The sequence below is a fragment of the Zootoca vivipara genome, chromosome 9 (genome assembly GCF_963506605.1).
Source record: "Zootoca vivipara chromosome 9, rZooViv1.1, whole genome shotgun sequence".
Lineage (NCBI taxonomy): Eukaryota > Metazoa > Chordata > Lepidosauria > Squamata > Lacertidae > Zootoca > Zootoca vivipara.
In genome coordinates this window covers 76,883,662-76,901,657 of record NC_083284.1, presented here as the reverse complement: position 1 = coordinate 76,901,657, position 17,996 = coordinate 76,883,662, and the positions used below count along the sequence as shown (strand labels likewise).

At 42.6% G+C, this 17,996-nt stretch overlaps 1 protein-coding gene across 2 annotated transcripts in view; it reads right to left on the bottom strand.

Moving 5' to 3' along the window:
* Positions 1–17,996, bottom strand: part of PSTPIP1 (proline-serine-threonine phosphatase interacting protein 1) — a 50,972-nt gene that overhangs the window by 10,864 nt on the left and 22,112 nt on the right. For both annotated transcript variants that reach the window (XM_035112177.2, XM_035112178.2), the window contains exons 4-11: positions 17,235–17,269; positions 15,751–15,857; positions 10,811–10,873; positions 9,398–9,496; positions 1,598–1,643; positions 1,344–1,423; positions 918–1,016; positions 187–283 (exon numbers count right to left, since the gene is read on the bottom strand). In XM_035112177.2, the coding sequence (XP_034968068.2) occupies positions 187–283; positions 918–1,016; positions 1,344–1,423; positions 1,598–1,643; positions 9,398–9,496; positions 10,811–10,873; positions 15,751–15,857; positions 17,235–17,269 (626 nt within the window). The remainder of the gene's footprint in view (positions 1–186; positions 284–917; positions 1,017–1,343; positions 1,424–1,597; positions 1,644–9,397; positions 9,497–10,810; positions 10,874–15,750; positions 15,858–17,234; positions 17,270–17,996) is intronic.

Sequence of the window (17,996 nt, the reverse complement as noted above, 5' to 3'; positions counted from 1 at the left end):
GCTGGATGGTCACCACCCACAAGCAATGCTCTGCAGCAAGTCTCCTGTAGCAGCAGCCAGGGGGTGGACTAGCTGCCTCAGAAAGGCCTTGCAGTCGTCCTTATTTCCACCCCTCCTTTCTGGAGTTCAGAGGTGACAATTAGACACCAAAAACGCTAAATAAAAAAGTTCCCTCAGCCGGGTTACCTGGTGGCTCCATCCCAGTCATCTTATTCTGAATGAAGTGATTCATATCCGAGTCTATGATGCAGTTCTCCAGGCTCACTCGGACCTCTTCATACAGCTGGGAGACCGAGAAAAGGAAGAAGTGGGTTGTCTCGCGATCAGCACATTTTATGAACCAAAAACTTTTGCTTCTTTTGACACCAGTCATCTTAGCTGCTTCCTTGAAAATGGATTTTTCGGAGGCTAAGATTCTAAGACTGTGGGCAGAGCCTGTTGCAGCCTTAATTCTGGTGAGGTTGCTGAGCACCTTCAGATGCTTCATAAATAAACTGAACAAAAACATGTTTTTTTAGGACTTAAGCTGCGGTTGAAAGTGTTGCGCTCTGGGCCATTTTGTTGTTTAATGGTTACTGGGAATCCCTTGGATCTCTTCTGAGCTTCTGGGATTCCCTTCCACTTTAGCCTCAGTTTTATTTATTTCATTTCTATCCCACCTTCTTCCCTCCAAGGAGCTCAAGGGGGTGGTAGATAGCCCTCCTCCCCCACCATTGTATCTTCACATCGACAACCCTGTAAGGTAAGTTAAGCTGAGAGCTGGCCCAAGTGGCTGGCCCAAGAGGCGACATGGCTTCCCCAGGCTGGATCCAAATCCTGCCATCCAGTGAGAGCTTCATGGCAAAGGCGGGATTTGAACCCAGGTCCTAGGCCGACATTCTAACCACTACACCACTGCTGGCATGCATGTCCCTTACCTCATCGTCCTTCACGCACTGCATGGAGAGCTGGTTGCAATGGACCCACAGGGAATTCCGGAGAATGGTGATTCGGTCGCATTCCTGGAGCTGGAAGGCCTAGATCCATGAAGGACAAAGGAGGGTTCCATTGGCTCCATGGTGTTCTGCGTCAGGGCTGCCGTCAAAGGGTGGCAGCTTGGGCATTTGGCAAGGGGCCACACTCAGGAGGGCAGCTAAGGGCCCCCTGGACCTTCTGCAGCAAGGTGATGCAGACTCACAGAAGGGCTTTGCAAAACCCGGACCCAACCCTGCTCCCCATTCCAACATGGCATGCAAAAGTCCCACATGTCAGCACTGAGAATGATTAGGCGTCAGTGGATCATGAAAGCTGCGGGTTACATTGACCCATGGATATCAAGTGCTTTCCAAATGCCAACCTCTTACCTCGCAAGTGCTGATATGCTCCTGCTCCCAGGCAGTCCGAGCCTGATCCAACAATTCTATATTCTGCTTGTACACTCTTTCTGCAGCAGCAGAAAAACAAAGGAAAGGGGTTCACCAATGAGGTACAAGTCCCTGTTTGTGTAGCCCCATCCCATGATTAGGAATTCTCTAGGACAAAATAGGATCTGTGCCTGCCCCAGCCGCGTGGGGCACATGTGACCTACTGTATGTTTTCTGGATATTTAAACCAGTACCTGCTTCATTTGCTGCCTCTTTGCACTGCTTTGCTTTGGTCTGACTCTGAAATATAAAAAGAGGAGACTGTCACGGCTGTGCAGAAGAAAAAGAAGGGATACTTCAGGGTAGCCGCAGACCGCGTCAGACGCTCCCTGAGAAAGCTCCGGGGAAGCGCTACTCATTGCGGAGAGAAACGGGGTTTTTTGAGGCTTCAAAACCCCCGTGGCGGAACAGGGGGGACTCCCTGCCCCAAGAGAGGCTGCGCATTGAGAAAGCCTGACTCCTGAGGCGTACAAGCGGCTAAACCTCCGACAAAGGGAAAGAAAAAAAAAACCCTGCGTCCAGTAAAGGTTGGTGCAACTTTTCTGCAATCCTCTTGAAAGAGACCTTGTAACAAACTGCGAGAGACTTTGTATTTTGTGAAAAGCGGAAAGGCGCTTAAAGGCGCTCAAAGGCGCTTAAAGAAACACAGCGAAATATAGGGCTAAGAAACGCTAATGTAAGAGGAAAAAAGAGGGAAAGAAAAGTGCTCTACAGATTGGGGAGGAGCAGAAGAGAGGCCAACCTAGAAAGAAAGTATAAAAAGCGGGGGAACACAAGATATATATACAAAGAAGGGGCCAACGCTGATGTATCCAGATAGTTGCATCAAACTCCCAGTTTTAAGAAAACAAGAACCAAAAGTGCTGTGAATAAAAGAATAATTAAGAGCAATATTGACTAATGACTATTGACTAATGAGCTGAAGTTGAAATTTGGATATTTTAATTGATTGCTGAACTGAATATTAAAATAAGTGAGGGGTGTAAAAGGAGGGTAAGAGTCAAAAAGGAAAAAGGAGCGAAAGCCATGTGAAATTGCAAATAAACTCACCACCACCCTAAGCCCCAAAGAAGATAAATTTGGCCTGTACCAAATAAAGAAGGGGAAAGACAACGACAACTAATGCTTTCTAATGGTGGGAAGAAGAAATATGTTCCAAACTACTGAATGTGGAAAAATTGAATTTCCATGTGGTAAAAATTGAGTAAAAGTAACAAGTTGGTGACAATCCCCTAATTAAAAAAGGATTTAAAGACTGGAAATCTTGCTGACTCATTGAAACTAGACTTCTGTGACTTTAAGAAATTTTAACAACTACAGACATTGAATATAAAGCCCCAGATAAAGAGATTGTTCTAGAAAAGGCAAGGTGAAAGAAGGAACTGCAAGACAATACCGCCACCTACAGGAGAAGTCAAAATCAACATTTTTTAAGGACTTTATCTTAAAACAAAAGACTAGGGCTTGATATGCCCAATATCAACAAGAAATCAACAAACCCTACTGTGGTAACAACTAGCTCAAGTAACACCAGAAGAAATTCAACACAGGAGTCCGAAATGAATATAGATATGAAAGAACTCATTTTAGGTTTGAAAAAAGACTTATCAGAAATGAGAAAAGAGCTGAATGACAATGCTAAGTCTACCGACCAAAAATTGGACATGATGGGAAAGAAAATAGAAGAATTGAGTCAAAAGGCGGAGAGCACAGATCAAAAACTGGACAATATGGGTATAAAAATTGAGGAAAATGTTAAGAGGGTGGCGGATTTAACGGTAAATGTAAATGACCTAAAGGAGAAAAATATGGAGGTAACACAAGCGGTACAAGATTTAAAGGGTAAGACGACAAACTTAGAAGGAGTAAGAAAAATTCAGAAAGAAAGTAGAGAGCGAAAGGGGGAATCAGACAAGGTTAGAAAAGAACTAACAGAAATGAAAGGTACACACGAAGCCATCCTGGATGCTATTGCAATGATAGAAATGCATAGAAGGGAGAAGGAGTTAAGGTTTAGATCAATTCCAGAAGAACAGGACGAGCAGATATATCAGAAAATAACCTCAGAATTAGCAAAATGGTTAGAAATAGATCAGCAAGAATTGTCACAAAACATAGAAAGAGTCTACAGATCAAAATCAGCCCTTGCCAGAGTAAATAAATGGCCAGGGGATTGCCTGGTAACATTCAGAAACATGGAAACCAGAGACTTAGTGCTACAAACTTGTAGCAAGAAAAAATTAAAGATTCAGGGAGTAGACATTATAATCCACAAAATTATCCCAGTCAGGTTGTTGAAAAAAAGAGAAAAATATAAAGCCACTGGTGGAAGCATTAGGAGAAAAATCAATAGTCCACAGGTGGAGATTTCCTGAGGGAATTTCCTTTTTTTATAAAGGGAAAAGAAGAAACTTTAACACATGGGCCGAAGCTGATAAGTTTTGGCGAACATACAAAGACCAACTTGGGGGGAAAAAACAACTGGGCGAAAGGGTGGTGGAGGAGAATACTCACTCAGAGAAAGAGGAAGAATAGAGTAAGATATACGGAAAGATTAAAAGTTAAAAGCAACTACCGTGCATTCTATCTGTAATAAAGTATATGCTCTTTTTTGTTTTTGTTTTTTAAAGACTCTGCAAATACCCGACTAATAAAGTAATAATGGATTTAAAAGTACTCACCTGGAACGTTAATGGTTTAAATGAAAAAACTAAAAGAAATAAGGTGGAGCATGTGCTCCTAAAACAAAAACTTGATCTAATATGCCTTCAGGAAACGCACATTGCAGAAAACCATGTAAGAATTCTGTCTAATAAAAAGGAAGGAAGGGACTTTGTCTCCTCAGACAAGAGTAAAAAAAGAGGAGTAGTAATATATGCCAAGTCAAAATTAGAACCCAAATTGATTTATAAAGACACACAAGGTAGGGTAGTAGCAATAGAAGTGACAGTTCAAGGAGAAAAAATAATCGTAATTGGAATATACGCCCCAAATGAAAGGAGAAGTGAATTCTATCAAAGTTTAGAAACCAAGTTAATAGAGAACGTAGGAGAGAAAATAATTTTATTAGGTGATCAAAATGGGGTAACAGTACCGGAATTGGATCGATCAGTTAAGACCGGGGGAAAAAAACAAATGAAATTACCAAATACCTTTTTCAAGCTAACAGAAACTTTTGGCCTAGAAGATGCATGGAGAAATGAAAACCCATTTCAAAGAGAATACACCTTCTTTTCATATCCAAAAAATTCGGCAGGAAGAATAGATACCATCTGGGTGACAAAGGAAATGACTTTAAAAATCTTTAAAGCGGAAATTCAACCAAAAACGCTTTCAGACCATAATGCAGTTATGGTCTGGTTAAAAGATAATAGGAAAACTCCAACAAGATGGAGGCTAAATGAATTTCTCCTAAAAAATGAAAGTATTGTAGAAAAAGCAAAAGAAATATTAAAAGAATATTTTAAATTTAATATGTCAGAAGAAGTAGACATAAAAACAGTTTGGGACGCCAGCAAGGCTGTATTAAGGGGCTACTTTATACAGCAAAACATAATTCAAAGAAAGGAGAAAGAAAAAAAGAAACAAGAGGTGATAGAACAAATTAGAAAAAATGAAAAGGAGTTATATAATAAACCAGAGAATGCGGAGATAAAGAGGAATATCAAATTATTACAATCTCAATATTCAATGCTGCTAAGCGAGGAAATCGAATGGAAACTAAAATTAATGAAACAAAGATATTTTGAAGGAGCCAATAAGCCTGGTAAGATCCTGGCGTGGCAACTTAAAAAAAAAGAAGATGAGAGAGTAATAAATAAACTAAAAATTAAGGGGGAAATTACAAATGACCTTAAAGAAATTGAAAAATGTTTTGGCGAACTCTATAATGAACTGTACAAGGAAGAAAATGAAACCCTAGACGAGATAAGACACTATCTAGAAAAAAATGGACTCCCTAAACTTAGAAAAGAACAGAGAGAAATTTTAAATGCCCCAATTACTATACGAGAAATCCAAATGGCAATAAAGAATACAAAAGTAGGAAAATCTCCAGGCCCAGACGGCTTGTCAGCACTCTATTACAAAAAGCTAGAGGAGGTACTGGTAGAGCCTCTGAAAACTGTAATGAATAATACACAACAACATGGGAAAATGCCAGACTCCTGGAAATAAAGCTATATTACAATCTTACCCAAACAAGGAAAAGATTCTTTAGAAACTTCAAATTATAGACCCATAGCTCTCTTAAATAACGACTATAAGCTGTATACAAACATATTAGCAGAGAGGACCAAAAAGGTCCTCAACGAAATAATACATAGAGACCAATCAGGTTTTTTACCAGGGAGGCATATCCACAATAATACAAGACATATAATCAATATACTGGAATATTTAGATTTGCGAATAGAGAAACCGGCAGCCTTAATGGCTGTCGACGCTGAAAAAGCTTTTGACGGGGTCTCCTGGAAATTTATAAAAGAATTAATGTATTATATGGATTTTGGAGAACAATATAACAATAACATCAAAGCAATATATACAAAGCAAACAGCTAAAATTATATTAAATGGAAGGGTGACACAAAAATGCGAAATTAATAAAGGAGTGAGGCAGGGGTGCCCATTATCCCCACTAATCTTTATACTAGTTCTGGAAGTACTATGTCAAAAAATAAGAAATGAAGGAGAAGTCAAAGGAGTACAACTAGGAAAGAATAAATATAAAATAAAATCGTTCGCAGACGACATTATAATCACTACGGAACAGCCAAAAGAAAGCTTGAACAAGGTATTAGAAGTAATGAAAGAATATGGGAAAGTCTCGGGATTTAAATTAAATTTAGAAAAAACAAAGCTATTAGTTAAAAATTTATCAAAAGAAGAACAATTGAATATAGAAAAAGCAACGAAGTTAAAAATACATACGAAAATAAAATATCTCGGGATCTGGATTACTCCAAAAAACCTAAATTTATTTGAGAATAATTATCAAAAAATCTGGGGGGAAATAAAAAAGGACTTAGAACTGTGGAACAGACTCCACCTATCCTTCCTGGGGCGTATTTCAGCAATTAAACTAAACGTATTACCAAGATTACTATTTTTATTTCAAACAATTCCAATCATATGAAAATTAGAATTTTTAGATAATTGGCAAAAAGAATTATCAAAATTTATCTGGTCAGGGAAAAGGCCCAGAGTAAAACATAAAGTTTTAATTGACATTAAAGAAAAAGGGGGGTTTGGTCTCCCCGATCTAAAAATATATTTTGAGGCGGCTTGCTTTGTATGGTTAAAAGAATGGTTCACATTAAGCAATCCAGAACTCTTAGACCTAGAAGGGCATGACACCCGATTCGGGTGGCATGCCTACTTGAATTACGAGAAACTTAAGGCCCACACAGCATTCAATAATCACATAATAAGATATCCGTTATTAAAAACATGGGGGAAATATAGAAAATATCTGGAGCCAAAAACTCCAAAATGGATATCCCCAATAGAAGCAACAACCGTGAAGAAAAGGAACATGAACAGATGCTGGACAACATATAATAACATATTAATAGAAAAAGATGGACAAACAACAATCAAGAAATACGAAGAGGTTAGAAAATACTTTACAACATGGTTAGAATATCATCAAATTTATGTTATGTTTATAAAAGATAAGAAATTAGGATTTGAGAAAGACCCATCAAAATTAGAAATAAATTTAATAAATAACAATAACAAAACTTTATCAAAAATGTATAAATTACTCCTTGAATATCATGTAATGGACGAGGCCGTGAAAAATTATACGATAAAATGGGCGCAAGATATTGGGCGAACTATAATGTTTGCAAGTTGGGAACAACTATGGAAGGTTAATATGAACTTCACGGCGAGTTATGTCATCAGAGAAAATATGTATAAAGTCCAGCATCGGTGGTACTTAACCCCTCACAGATTATCAAAAATATATAAAAATGCTTCAAGTGCTTGTTGGAGGTGTGGGGTAAATAAGGGCGATCTTTTTCATATGTGGTGGAGTTGCCAAAAAATCAAAATATTCTGGAACCAAGTCTATGAAGAAATTAAGAAAATGTTAGGAACAACCTTTGCAAAGAAGCCGGAAGCATTTTTATTAAGTATGATTGGAAGTGAGATTCCAGCCGTCATGAAAGAACTTTTTCTATATGCTACTGCTGCTGCAAGGCTATTAATTGCGAAAAAATGGAAGGAGGCTGAAGCCCCTACTTTGATAGAATGGCAAAATAAATTACAGGAATTGGCAGAAATGGCCTTACTAACTAATAACCTGAAGGGCAAATCACAAAAAAACTTCTCGGAAAATTGGTCAAAATATAAACTATATATTCAAAAATATACTAAAGGTGCACTGGATTTGGTAATAATTGATTGAAAAAAAAAAGAAGAAGGGGGGGGGGAAGGAAAAAAGTAAATGTATACATAAGGTTTTGATGCATGAAGAAAAATGGACGTATTAGATGTGTATAATAGAGAAATATACTAGGTTTAGTACGTTCGCATGAGTTTAACAAATACATCAGGGATTGGCAGGAAGGCGAATACGAAAGGAAAAGGAAAGAAACACACACCAACCCTTTGTTTTTGTCTTCTTTTCCAATATTTTTAATGTTAATGACTTTTTTTGAATTCTTTTTCCAGGCTCTAGAGTTGACATATGTAATGTACAATATGAATAAAGGATCAAGGGTCACAGGGGGGAGGGAGAGAAGACGTCAAGGAAAAGGGTAGGAAAGAAAGGGTGGAGAGGGGTGGGAGCAGGGAGGGTGGGAGGGGGGAAGGGGGTTTTTATATACAGAGATATAGGAAACGGTTATGACTTGTAAGATTCGAAGTATTTGAGGTGTACCTTTACCTTATGTGTTTTTGTTTTATGTAAAGTTTTAAATTGATCAATAAACTTGTTTTTTAAAATGTAAAAAGAAAAAGAAAGAAAAAGAAGGGATGCTCATTATTGCAAATACTGGATACCCTTCCCAACACAAGAGGAGCCACTGGGATCAAGCCAAAATGGCCTCTCTAGTCCTGTTCTCACAATGTCCAACCAAACACCTACCGTAGATGGAAAACCCGCAAGCAGGACTCAAACCAAGAGCAGTCCCCTCCCCTCCTGCAGTTTCCAGAAACTAGTATTCAGACGCATTGCAGCCTCCAGCTGTGGAGACAGAGCAGAGCCCTCCTGGCTCCTGGCCACTGAGCGCCTCCATCTAGGTTGCTGGGCATCCCTGCCCATTTGGCCAAGGCTGGCCCAGGAATTCCTCTGCAGCTGGCATTTCTCCCTTCACATCCCAAATAATCCAAATCCTGCCATTCATTAATTTCTAGGGTTTGGAGGGGTCCCCCCCCCCCAATCTATAACAACACGTGACACATACAGAATGCATATATCAGAGTTACAGCTCAAATCACCTCCAAACCCCACCCAGCCACCCTCAGTAGTTACCAGAATTCTTCCCATGAGCACAATATACAACACTATCAAAAGCCAGCCCATACAAGGAATAAATATATCATACCATCTTTAACATACAAACCAACCGACTAAAATAGCCTCCCCAATCTGCACTGAACAGGAACAGACCTATTATTATTTTCTGTGTTAGTGAATTCAGTAAAAGGGTACCAGATAAATACAAAAGGGTCATTTCCCTGTTGACCACGCACACAAGTTTCTCTAACAAAGCATTCCTTGGGAACTGTGCATTTTGGAGGATAGCTGTGATTCAGTTTGCATTAAAATACAGACCAAACCAAATTTCTCCTCCACCTCCAGCTAAGGGAGAAATGACACCCTAGTTTCCTCACTGTGTACTGGTAGGAATATTTCATCAGCTGAGTCAAATGGGATAACCCAGGAACCAGGGAACAGGGAGACCACCACAGCGAAAAGCAGGCATTTGCCGGAGGCCCAACTCCCAGCTGCTCCCTTGAAAGACCACTGAGATTTTCGGATACCTTCTCTGTTTGCTTAGGGTTGCCCACGGCACTTATCCTCTCCAAGGTCTGTTCAGCCTCATCGGTGTCTTTGCACTTCTGCTCATAAGACTTCTTTGACTGAAGGCAAAGATATAAATACCATCAATATGCTGTGAGCCACCTCGAGATCAATGGGTATAGGCCAGTATAAATTTAATAAATAAAATGAATAAAAAATAAGTAAATGAGATTGGAGGAGAGCGAGAGAGGGAGGGAGCTGGCGGCACGACAGCAGGGAATCCCCAGAAGCTGAAGGCTATTCTTAGGATGGTGTCCTAGGCTAGTCCTACTCAGAATGAACTCACTGACGAACTTAATTGGGCTCATTAATTCCTATGGACATTCACACCATACATTAAAAGCCTGCCTTGTGGGGGGTTGGACTAGATGACCCTTGGCATCCCTTCCAACTCTACGATTCTAGGATTCACTATGATACCGCTTTAGAGTCATGGCTTCCCCAGTGGCGGAGCATATGCCTGCGCTTCCCAGGGCGGGTGCACTCCCAAGGGGGGCAGGGCGTGGAGGGTGCCCTCCCAGGCACAGGATAGCCGCTCAGGTACACAGAATGGCACGTGCGCCCTGCGGCCAGGGGCGGAGCAAGTCACCAATGGCGGACATTCGGCGCACCGCTCGCCTGTGACTGCCAAATGTCACCCCCCTCAGCAAAGACACCCGGGGCGGTCCGCCCCCTTCCTCCGCCCCTGGGCTTCCCCCACAAAGGATTATGAGAAGTGTAGTTTGTTAAGAGAGCTAATAGTTGTAGGGAGACCCCTATTGCCCTCACAGAGCTATAATTCATAGTGCAGTCAATCCCACAGGGAACTCTGGGAAGGGAAGCCCTGGAAGGGGAATAGGGATCTCCGAAGAATGCTTAGCACACTGAACAAACTACAGCTCCCAGAATTCTTTGCGAGAAGCTAGACTTCTTTCAAGGGGTATGAAACCACTTATCTTGGCTTAGGCCACAATGCTCAAGTTCTTATTTCGAAAGGTTCTCTCATGCAGCTTTGATACATTTACATATTCAATTTCTTATGTTCAGAGTTTTCTTAGTTTGAGCATGTATTGACTAAGCCTTCAGAATGGAAGGAGGGAGGCCGGGGGTGCTAAATTTTGGGCTCACTCAGGGCACCACTGGAATTTTAAAGTCTGCCACTGCCAAGGGCCTATTTAATTCAGCCTCCTCTTTCCCATGGTGGCCAACCAAGTGCCCACAATCCCATGTTTGGAGGGCAACTCTCTCACTCAGAGGAGACCCACTGGCAAGAAGGGACTTCAGTCACGCATGCCTAGGTGAGCTCCATGGTAACATGGCCCCATCCTCAGCCTGATAAAAGCAATTATTTAGGCTGCGGTGAAATACATGCGCTCTTTAAACTTATTTCTTACCTCCATGGTCTTCTTGTACATCGAGAGCTTGTTCTTGTGCACTCGCTCCATTATAGTTTCATACTGCAGGAAACACAGAAGATTTACAACTCTTTTCCCCCTGCTAACCTTCCAGCACAAGAGCTTTTAAGCTAGGGCTGCCCTACGTCTGGAATTTCCTGGATAGAACTGGGATTGGGGGCAGAAATTGCTGAAATGTCCGGGAAAATCCAGACATAGGCAACCCATGTTGGAAGTCTATATTTTGGCAAATTTCCTTAAAAATAGCTCAACAACTTTGTCTGCTCCCCCAATAATAATAAAAAACTTTGGATTTTCACTTTTTGAAATTGGGCAACCCAATTTTAAGCTTTCTGTCTTGCTTGGATTAAATTTGTGTAATTTCAACAAGCCTGCCTTCAACCGTGCAGAGCTGAAATAGTGCAAGTTAAACGCACATCAGATGCTATCTTGCTGCATTCACACAATTCCAGATGACTGGTGAACCTTGGAACAAAACCTAAAACAGCACAAAACACCTATGCACACCTCAAAACAGAAGAGGGGTAAAAAAAGCACGCAGCACCTGTGACCACCACCAAACAAGTAAAAAACCAAAGCTTAAAAAGTAAACATTTGGGAGGAAGCCTTGAAGGTGTCTTGTCTCCCTTTGGGGATCTGACCCGACACAGCGCTTCTCCTTATGCTCTGGCTGCCTATTTGTCAGTAGAGCCAAGACTGAAACATCCTCAGAAAGAAAGCCCTCAAAAAATCCACCAACAGCATACAAACCAATATGGCTAACCTGATCCAAAACACTCACACACAAAACAAAGACCACCACAGCCAACCACAAAGGAACAACCATGCCATAGGTCAACCCCAACCTCTCTCACCACCAAAGGAAAACAAGCGAACAACAGAGAACCTACACAAGTGACGCTGACAAAACCCCACCACATACATTAAGCAAAATAGAAACATTGTCACCCCACCCCACCCACCCACCCCCCCATCTGCCTCTTTTCCCCTTTCTTCCCAATGTCTCAACAATTGAAACTGATTTGTAAAAATGTTATGAGAGACATTGCACATATCTTTGTAAACCAAGAAAACAACAAACAAACAAACAAAGTTTAAAAAAGAAAGAAAGAAAGCCCTCCTCCACAGGGGAGTTACGGTAAATCCAGCGGCACTTATCACCTCCATTCAGGAAAAGCAGAGAGTTAGGATACAGCCTGTCTGTCAATCACATCCAATATATTAATGTCTCTCAAACATCAATAATTCAGAGAACCATTTACATCCCTACTTCTTTTGGCAGATAGGGATGCTGTCCCTAAGTCATTGGTCGAAGTTAAGTCCTTTCATACTCTATTCTGCAGCCTGGAGGGATCTGGTTCAGAATTCACAAACTGGAGAAATAGCAGCAAGTCTTTGAAAAGAAGCCCCTCAATATCTGATGCAAGTTAGGCTTCATGGAAGGTCAAAGTGCACATGATGGACAGTTTCTTTCTTTCTTTCTTTCTTTCTTTCTTTCTTTCTTTCTTTCTTTCTTTCTTTCTTTCTTTCTTTCTTTCTTTCTTCACCCTAAAGTTTTCTTTTAAAATGAAAAATAGCCAAGGAAAGCTGGAATTGGAAGGCACAGACTGTTGGGGGAGGGGATTGTTAAACCATTTCCCTTCCTGCAGTCCCCCCAAAATTTCCCCACCCAGTCCCAAATCACTGTTTTTCCACCTGCAGGAATAAATGAGATGGGGAGGACTCCATATCGATTCCTTCTGAATGAGAAAAGAGAGGAATGTAAGCAGCCAAAGGGAAACAGGAAGGGGGAAGGTCAAGTTGTTCTGCCTGTTTTCTCTACTTCTGATTACAGCCTCCTTTCGCTTTTTCATTTGGAAGAAAGAGCTACAATTCCCAGCATCCTTAAACTACAGATCCCAGGATTCTTTGGGTGAAGTCACATGCTTTAAATGTAAATGATGAATGTCTTCCCAAAGCCGTTCCTCATAAGGCATTGTTTCCAAGCCTTTGACAAGGTGCCCCATGATATTCTTGTAAAGAAGCTAGTAAAATGTGGGCTAGACAATGCTACCATTCAGTGGATTTGTAACTGGCTTACTGACCGAACCCAAAGGGTGCTCATCAATGGCTCCTCCTCATCCTGGAGAGTAGTGACTAGTGGGGTGCCACAGGGTTCTGTCTTGGGCCCAGTCTTATTCAACATCTTTATCAATGACTTGGATGATGGGCTTGAGGGCATCCTGAGCAAGTTTGCAGATGACACCAAATTGGAAGGGGTGACTAATACCCCAGAGGACAGGATCACACGTCAAAACGACCTTAACAGATTAGACAACTGGGCCAAAGCAAACAAGATGAATTTTAACAGGGAGAAATGTAAAGTACTACACTTGGGCAAAAAAATGAAAGGCACAAATACAGGATGGGAGACACCTGGCTTGAGAGCAGTACATGTGAAAAGGATCTAGGAGTCTTGGTAGACCACAAACTTGACATGAGTCAACAGTGTGATGCAGCAGCTAAAAAAGCCAATGCAATTCTGGGCTGCATCAATAGGAGTATAGCGTCTACATCAAGGGAAGTAATAGTACCACTGTATTCTGCTCTGGTCAGACCTCACCTGGAGTACTGTGTCCAGTTCTGGGCACCACAGTTCAAGAAGGATACTGACAAGCTGGAACGTGTCCAGAAGAGGGCAACCAAAACGGTCAAAGGCCTGGAAATGATGCCTTATGAGGAACAGCTTAGGGAGCTGGGTATGTTTAGCCTGGAGAAGAGAAGGTTAAGGGGTGATATGATAGCCATGTTCAAATATATAAAAGGATGTCATATAGAGGAGGGAGAAAGGTTGTTTTCTGCTGCTCCAGAGAAGCGAACACTGAGCAATGGATTCAAACTACAAGAAAGAAGATTCCACCCAAACATTAGGAAGAACTTCCTGACAGTAAGAGCTATTCGAAAGTGGAATTTGCTGCCAAGGAGTGTGGTGGAGTCTCCTTCTTTGGAGGTCTTTAAGTGGAGGCTTGACAGGCATATGTCAGGAATGCTTTGATGGTGTTTCCTGCTTGGCAGGGGGTTCGACTGGATGGCCCTTGTGGTCTCTTCCAACTCTATGATTCTATGATTCAAATGTATGGGGTGGATCTGCCCTTCCAAGAACCACAGCAGTGCCTGTCATGTGAAGTTTGGCTCTCAGTCTGACTGAAAGCACAAGAGACAAACTGCTTTCACTGGGATTAAGCGGCAACAATTTCAGGTGCATCAGGCCCTGCAGCGTTCTTGTTTTGTTTTAAATATATATATATTTCTACATTGCCTTGGCTGGTTTAGCCTTTTAAATAATACACAGATGCGTATAAAATAGATGAGCAAGAGGAACAAATGAGATTTCTAGTGCATTTGTCCCTTTCAATTATGCATCTGTCCCTTACGTCTCACATATATTTTAAAGTTAATTGAGATAGCAGTGGAAAACAGAGTAGTCAGAGGAGAAAGAGACCCTTTACTATTTCCCAAGCGGATTTGAGATTCTGTAAGTTGACTCCAAAAGGGCCTCCAGCATCTTCCTCTCTGCACCGCCACTATCATCCTGGGTCCTCAGAATGAATCCCAGGCAGGAATAGGGAACCTGCCCTTTCAAACCTCGTTGCACCTCTGGCCATGCTGGCTGGGCAAGAAAAGTGTTCCTGTCTCTTTTGCTTGGAGAAAAATAAGGCCACCCCACCCAGCTGGGCCTGCTAACTCTCTTGCTCCACAATTGATTCCAGTTTCTGTTCTCTGAGACTAATGATTCTGGAGAGAAGGGAACAGGGAAGGCTTCTTTAAAGGCAATGTCTGCCTGTGATGCATGGATGCATCCTCTGAAAACAAAGAAAAATTCTCTCTCTTTAGAACTATTGTGCTTTTCCCACTTGAAGAATGATGCAGACTTAATCAACTGAAATGCAGTTAATCAACTAACCCTTCTTTAATTGGGTTATGGTCATTATCATCACCATTCATATTATTTATAATTAATATTCATTTTTATTATTAACGATGGTGATATAAATATCTTCATAATCAATAATATATATATATATAAATGTAAAAAGGGCATGTGGATGGGTCTCCACTTTTCTCCAAAACCACTTGACCGATTGCGTTCAAATTCGGACACAATGTTTCATGCGAATGTCCGAAGGATCTTATAAAGTTTCCTAAGACAAATGTCACACCTGGGCCATGTTAAACCCCCAAAACCCCATGTTCAGGAACTCACAACTCACCCTAAAGTACATAGAAGCCAGAATCAGGAGACCTTGCACAACAGCAGCCTCTAGTTGGTACTGCAAGTAGGAAACTTTCCCTCTCCACAGCAGCTCAGCTCAGCTTTTCAGACTAGGCCGAGTAGAGGTTTGCAGACTAGGCCACAGGGCTGTCTTAAGCCTATCCAGCGCCGTGGTTCAGAGATCCCGCCGGCGCCCCCCCTTTCCCAGCCGGAAAGCCAGAGCCATGCACTGCGTTGGGGACGCACACACACACACGCTTTGTTCAAGCAGCTGCGCCTTACGAGGCGCCAGACCTGTTGCCTCACTTTCCCGTGCTTTTGTGTCTGTGGTGCCTTCTTCCACGCAAGATGCCGTGGAAGGCTTTTTGCAGAAATGATAAGCAGACAAGCGAGGAAGCTGAATGCATACTTTCCCCCCCCACCCAATCTGTGGGAGGTCATGGGTCGGGACAGGTTGGGGCCAATCACAAGTATGAGCCGGGCGTGGGGTGGAGGAGTCTGAAGGGGGACTCTGAGGGCCCATTTAATAGACTAAGCCACAGCAACGCGTGGCCGGGCCAGCTAGTATAATACATAAATGTCTTTGCGGCTGCTTTAAGCCTTTGCTATCTAGTTGGGGACCCAACTGTTCACTCCTCCTGGTGTGACCATTTATTTTCTGCCTCACCTTTTTCCTCTGCTCCTTCTGCCTTTCTCTGAATTCTTCCAGGCCCTTCAGTTCCTCCTTCATCATTATAGCCAGCTGGATGTGAGAGTTCCCAATACTTTCAATTTCTGCAGAAAATCAGAACGCAGAGTTTGTCCGGATGAATCTTCTAGACAGGAGCTGAGCAATCTCACCTTTGCAGGTGACCTTCACAGTCACAGTGCAAGTATCCTTAACAAGCATGAGGATGGTCACTGTTGGTGTGTCTACTCAGCATTGCTGGTCTTTGCGTACAAACTGACAGCATTCTTTATTCCCAGTGAGTAAAGTTTTTTAAAATAAGCAAGCTGCTGCACAAACACACTTCAAAACTGGTGCCTGATGGGGCACTTTCAACCTGCCACTATCACATCTTGGAAAATTCAGGTTGGGCAATTAGTGTGGATTGAGAGGTCTTGCGCAACAAACCCACTTCCCCAAAACAGATTCGGTTTTTTGCAGTATCGAAAGTGATGAGGAACTACATGAAAGAGTGAAATAATACTTCCTTCAACAGCGCTATCTAACCTCCCCACAGACAAATCAGGGCGAATGCTCATTTAAAAGCTGGCATCGTCCTCCTATCACCCCACAAATGAATCAGGATGGATGTTCAGTAAACAGGTCAGCTGGAAGCACAAGTATTTGTAACTAAGCACATACAAAGCACCAGGGAACACCCCATGCATTTCCTTCAGGAGAAACCAAGCCTAGGAAAGTGCTTCTCACTACTCAGAGAACTGTAGTGTGTGTTGTTACACTCCGAGTGGTGAGAGACTCTAGGCATTCTAAGCTCTTTTTCAGGGTTCAGGTTCCTTAGAAAGAGGGTCAACGGTCAAGGGACACTGCAGTGTCTTTCGGCTATATGGTTTTGTTTAAACACATATACCACCTGGGCGTAGGATGGAGGGGCTTGCAGCGTTAACACCCTGAAAAATCTTCCTTCCTCAATAGGGTTCCAGGGGACCCCCAAAGTCCAGCACAGGCTCAGCATGAAGCAAGACATGCCTCTCTGTGTCCCCCCCCCCAATTATGCCAAGGTAGGGGCCTGGGGGAAAGACATAGCGTGACTTATTAGGATATACTAAATTGTGAACTTTAACCAGCCCAAGTCATCGCCTTAACAAATGAACTGGTTTGGCAAGCTGCTGCTTTCTCAGATACAGGATCCCAGGTTTGGGAGGGCCCCCAGGGCCCCATCCAGACTGCCCCCCCCACAAACTCATAACAATCAATTATCATATGAGCTGCAATAAAAACAGTTAAGACACTCTAATGCTGCACTTAAAGGGATAAAAACACCCATGTGCAGAGAAAGTAAACTTCTTTCTGGTGTGTAAAACCTGCTCTGTTAATCCCCAGACTGGCTGGCCTCTTCCTCTGAGTAAGCCTGAGATGTTCTGCCCTTCCACAAATTACTCTCCAAGTGGGAAAGGGCAGCGAGAGGAGCTTCCTACTATACTTACGTTGCTTTAGGATTTCAAATGAAGCTTTCAGAGTGCTGAGAAGGAAGAGATAAAAGGGCAGTTATTTTTCTTACAGATAGAAATATCAAAACAGAAGAGTCCAAAGCCACTTGCTGCCAACACCACAATCAGAGCTGAGGAACACAGGAGGAGCCTGGCTGCTGGATCAGTCCCGAGGCCCATCCAGCCCAGCAGCCTCTTGAACACAATGGAGAACCTGAGCGCAATAGACACTTGCGATTCCCAGCAACTGGAGCTCACAATGGTGGCTGGTGTCCTCTGAGACTGGTAGGGCAGCAAGCTGGGACCCCAACAGAAGGTGGCGCCAGAGCCTATGGCAAGCAGAGCCAACTAACTCTAGTTTTGCCCTCTCCTCCTTCCTGTCAAGTTCTGCAAGGCCAGGCAGGTGAGGGCTGTTTGGAGACAGAGTGACTTTGGCCAGCCTCCAGGGGGTATTCAGAAGCCTGCTGTCTCTAGCAGTGGAGGTAGAACATCCTTTTCATGGCTAGTAGCCATGACGCAGGTGGCGCTGTGGTCTAACCCACTGAGCCTAGGGCTTGCCAATCAGAAGGTTGGTGGTTCGAATCCCCGCGACGGGGTGAGTTCCCATTGCTCTGTCCCAGCTCCTGCCAACTTAGCAGTTCGAAAGCACGTCAAAGTGCAAGTAGATAAATAGGTATCGCTCCAGCGGGAAGGTGAAAGGCCATTTCTGTGCACTGCTCTGGTTCGCCAGAAGTGGCTTACTCATGCTGGCCACATGAC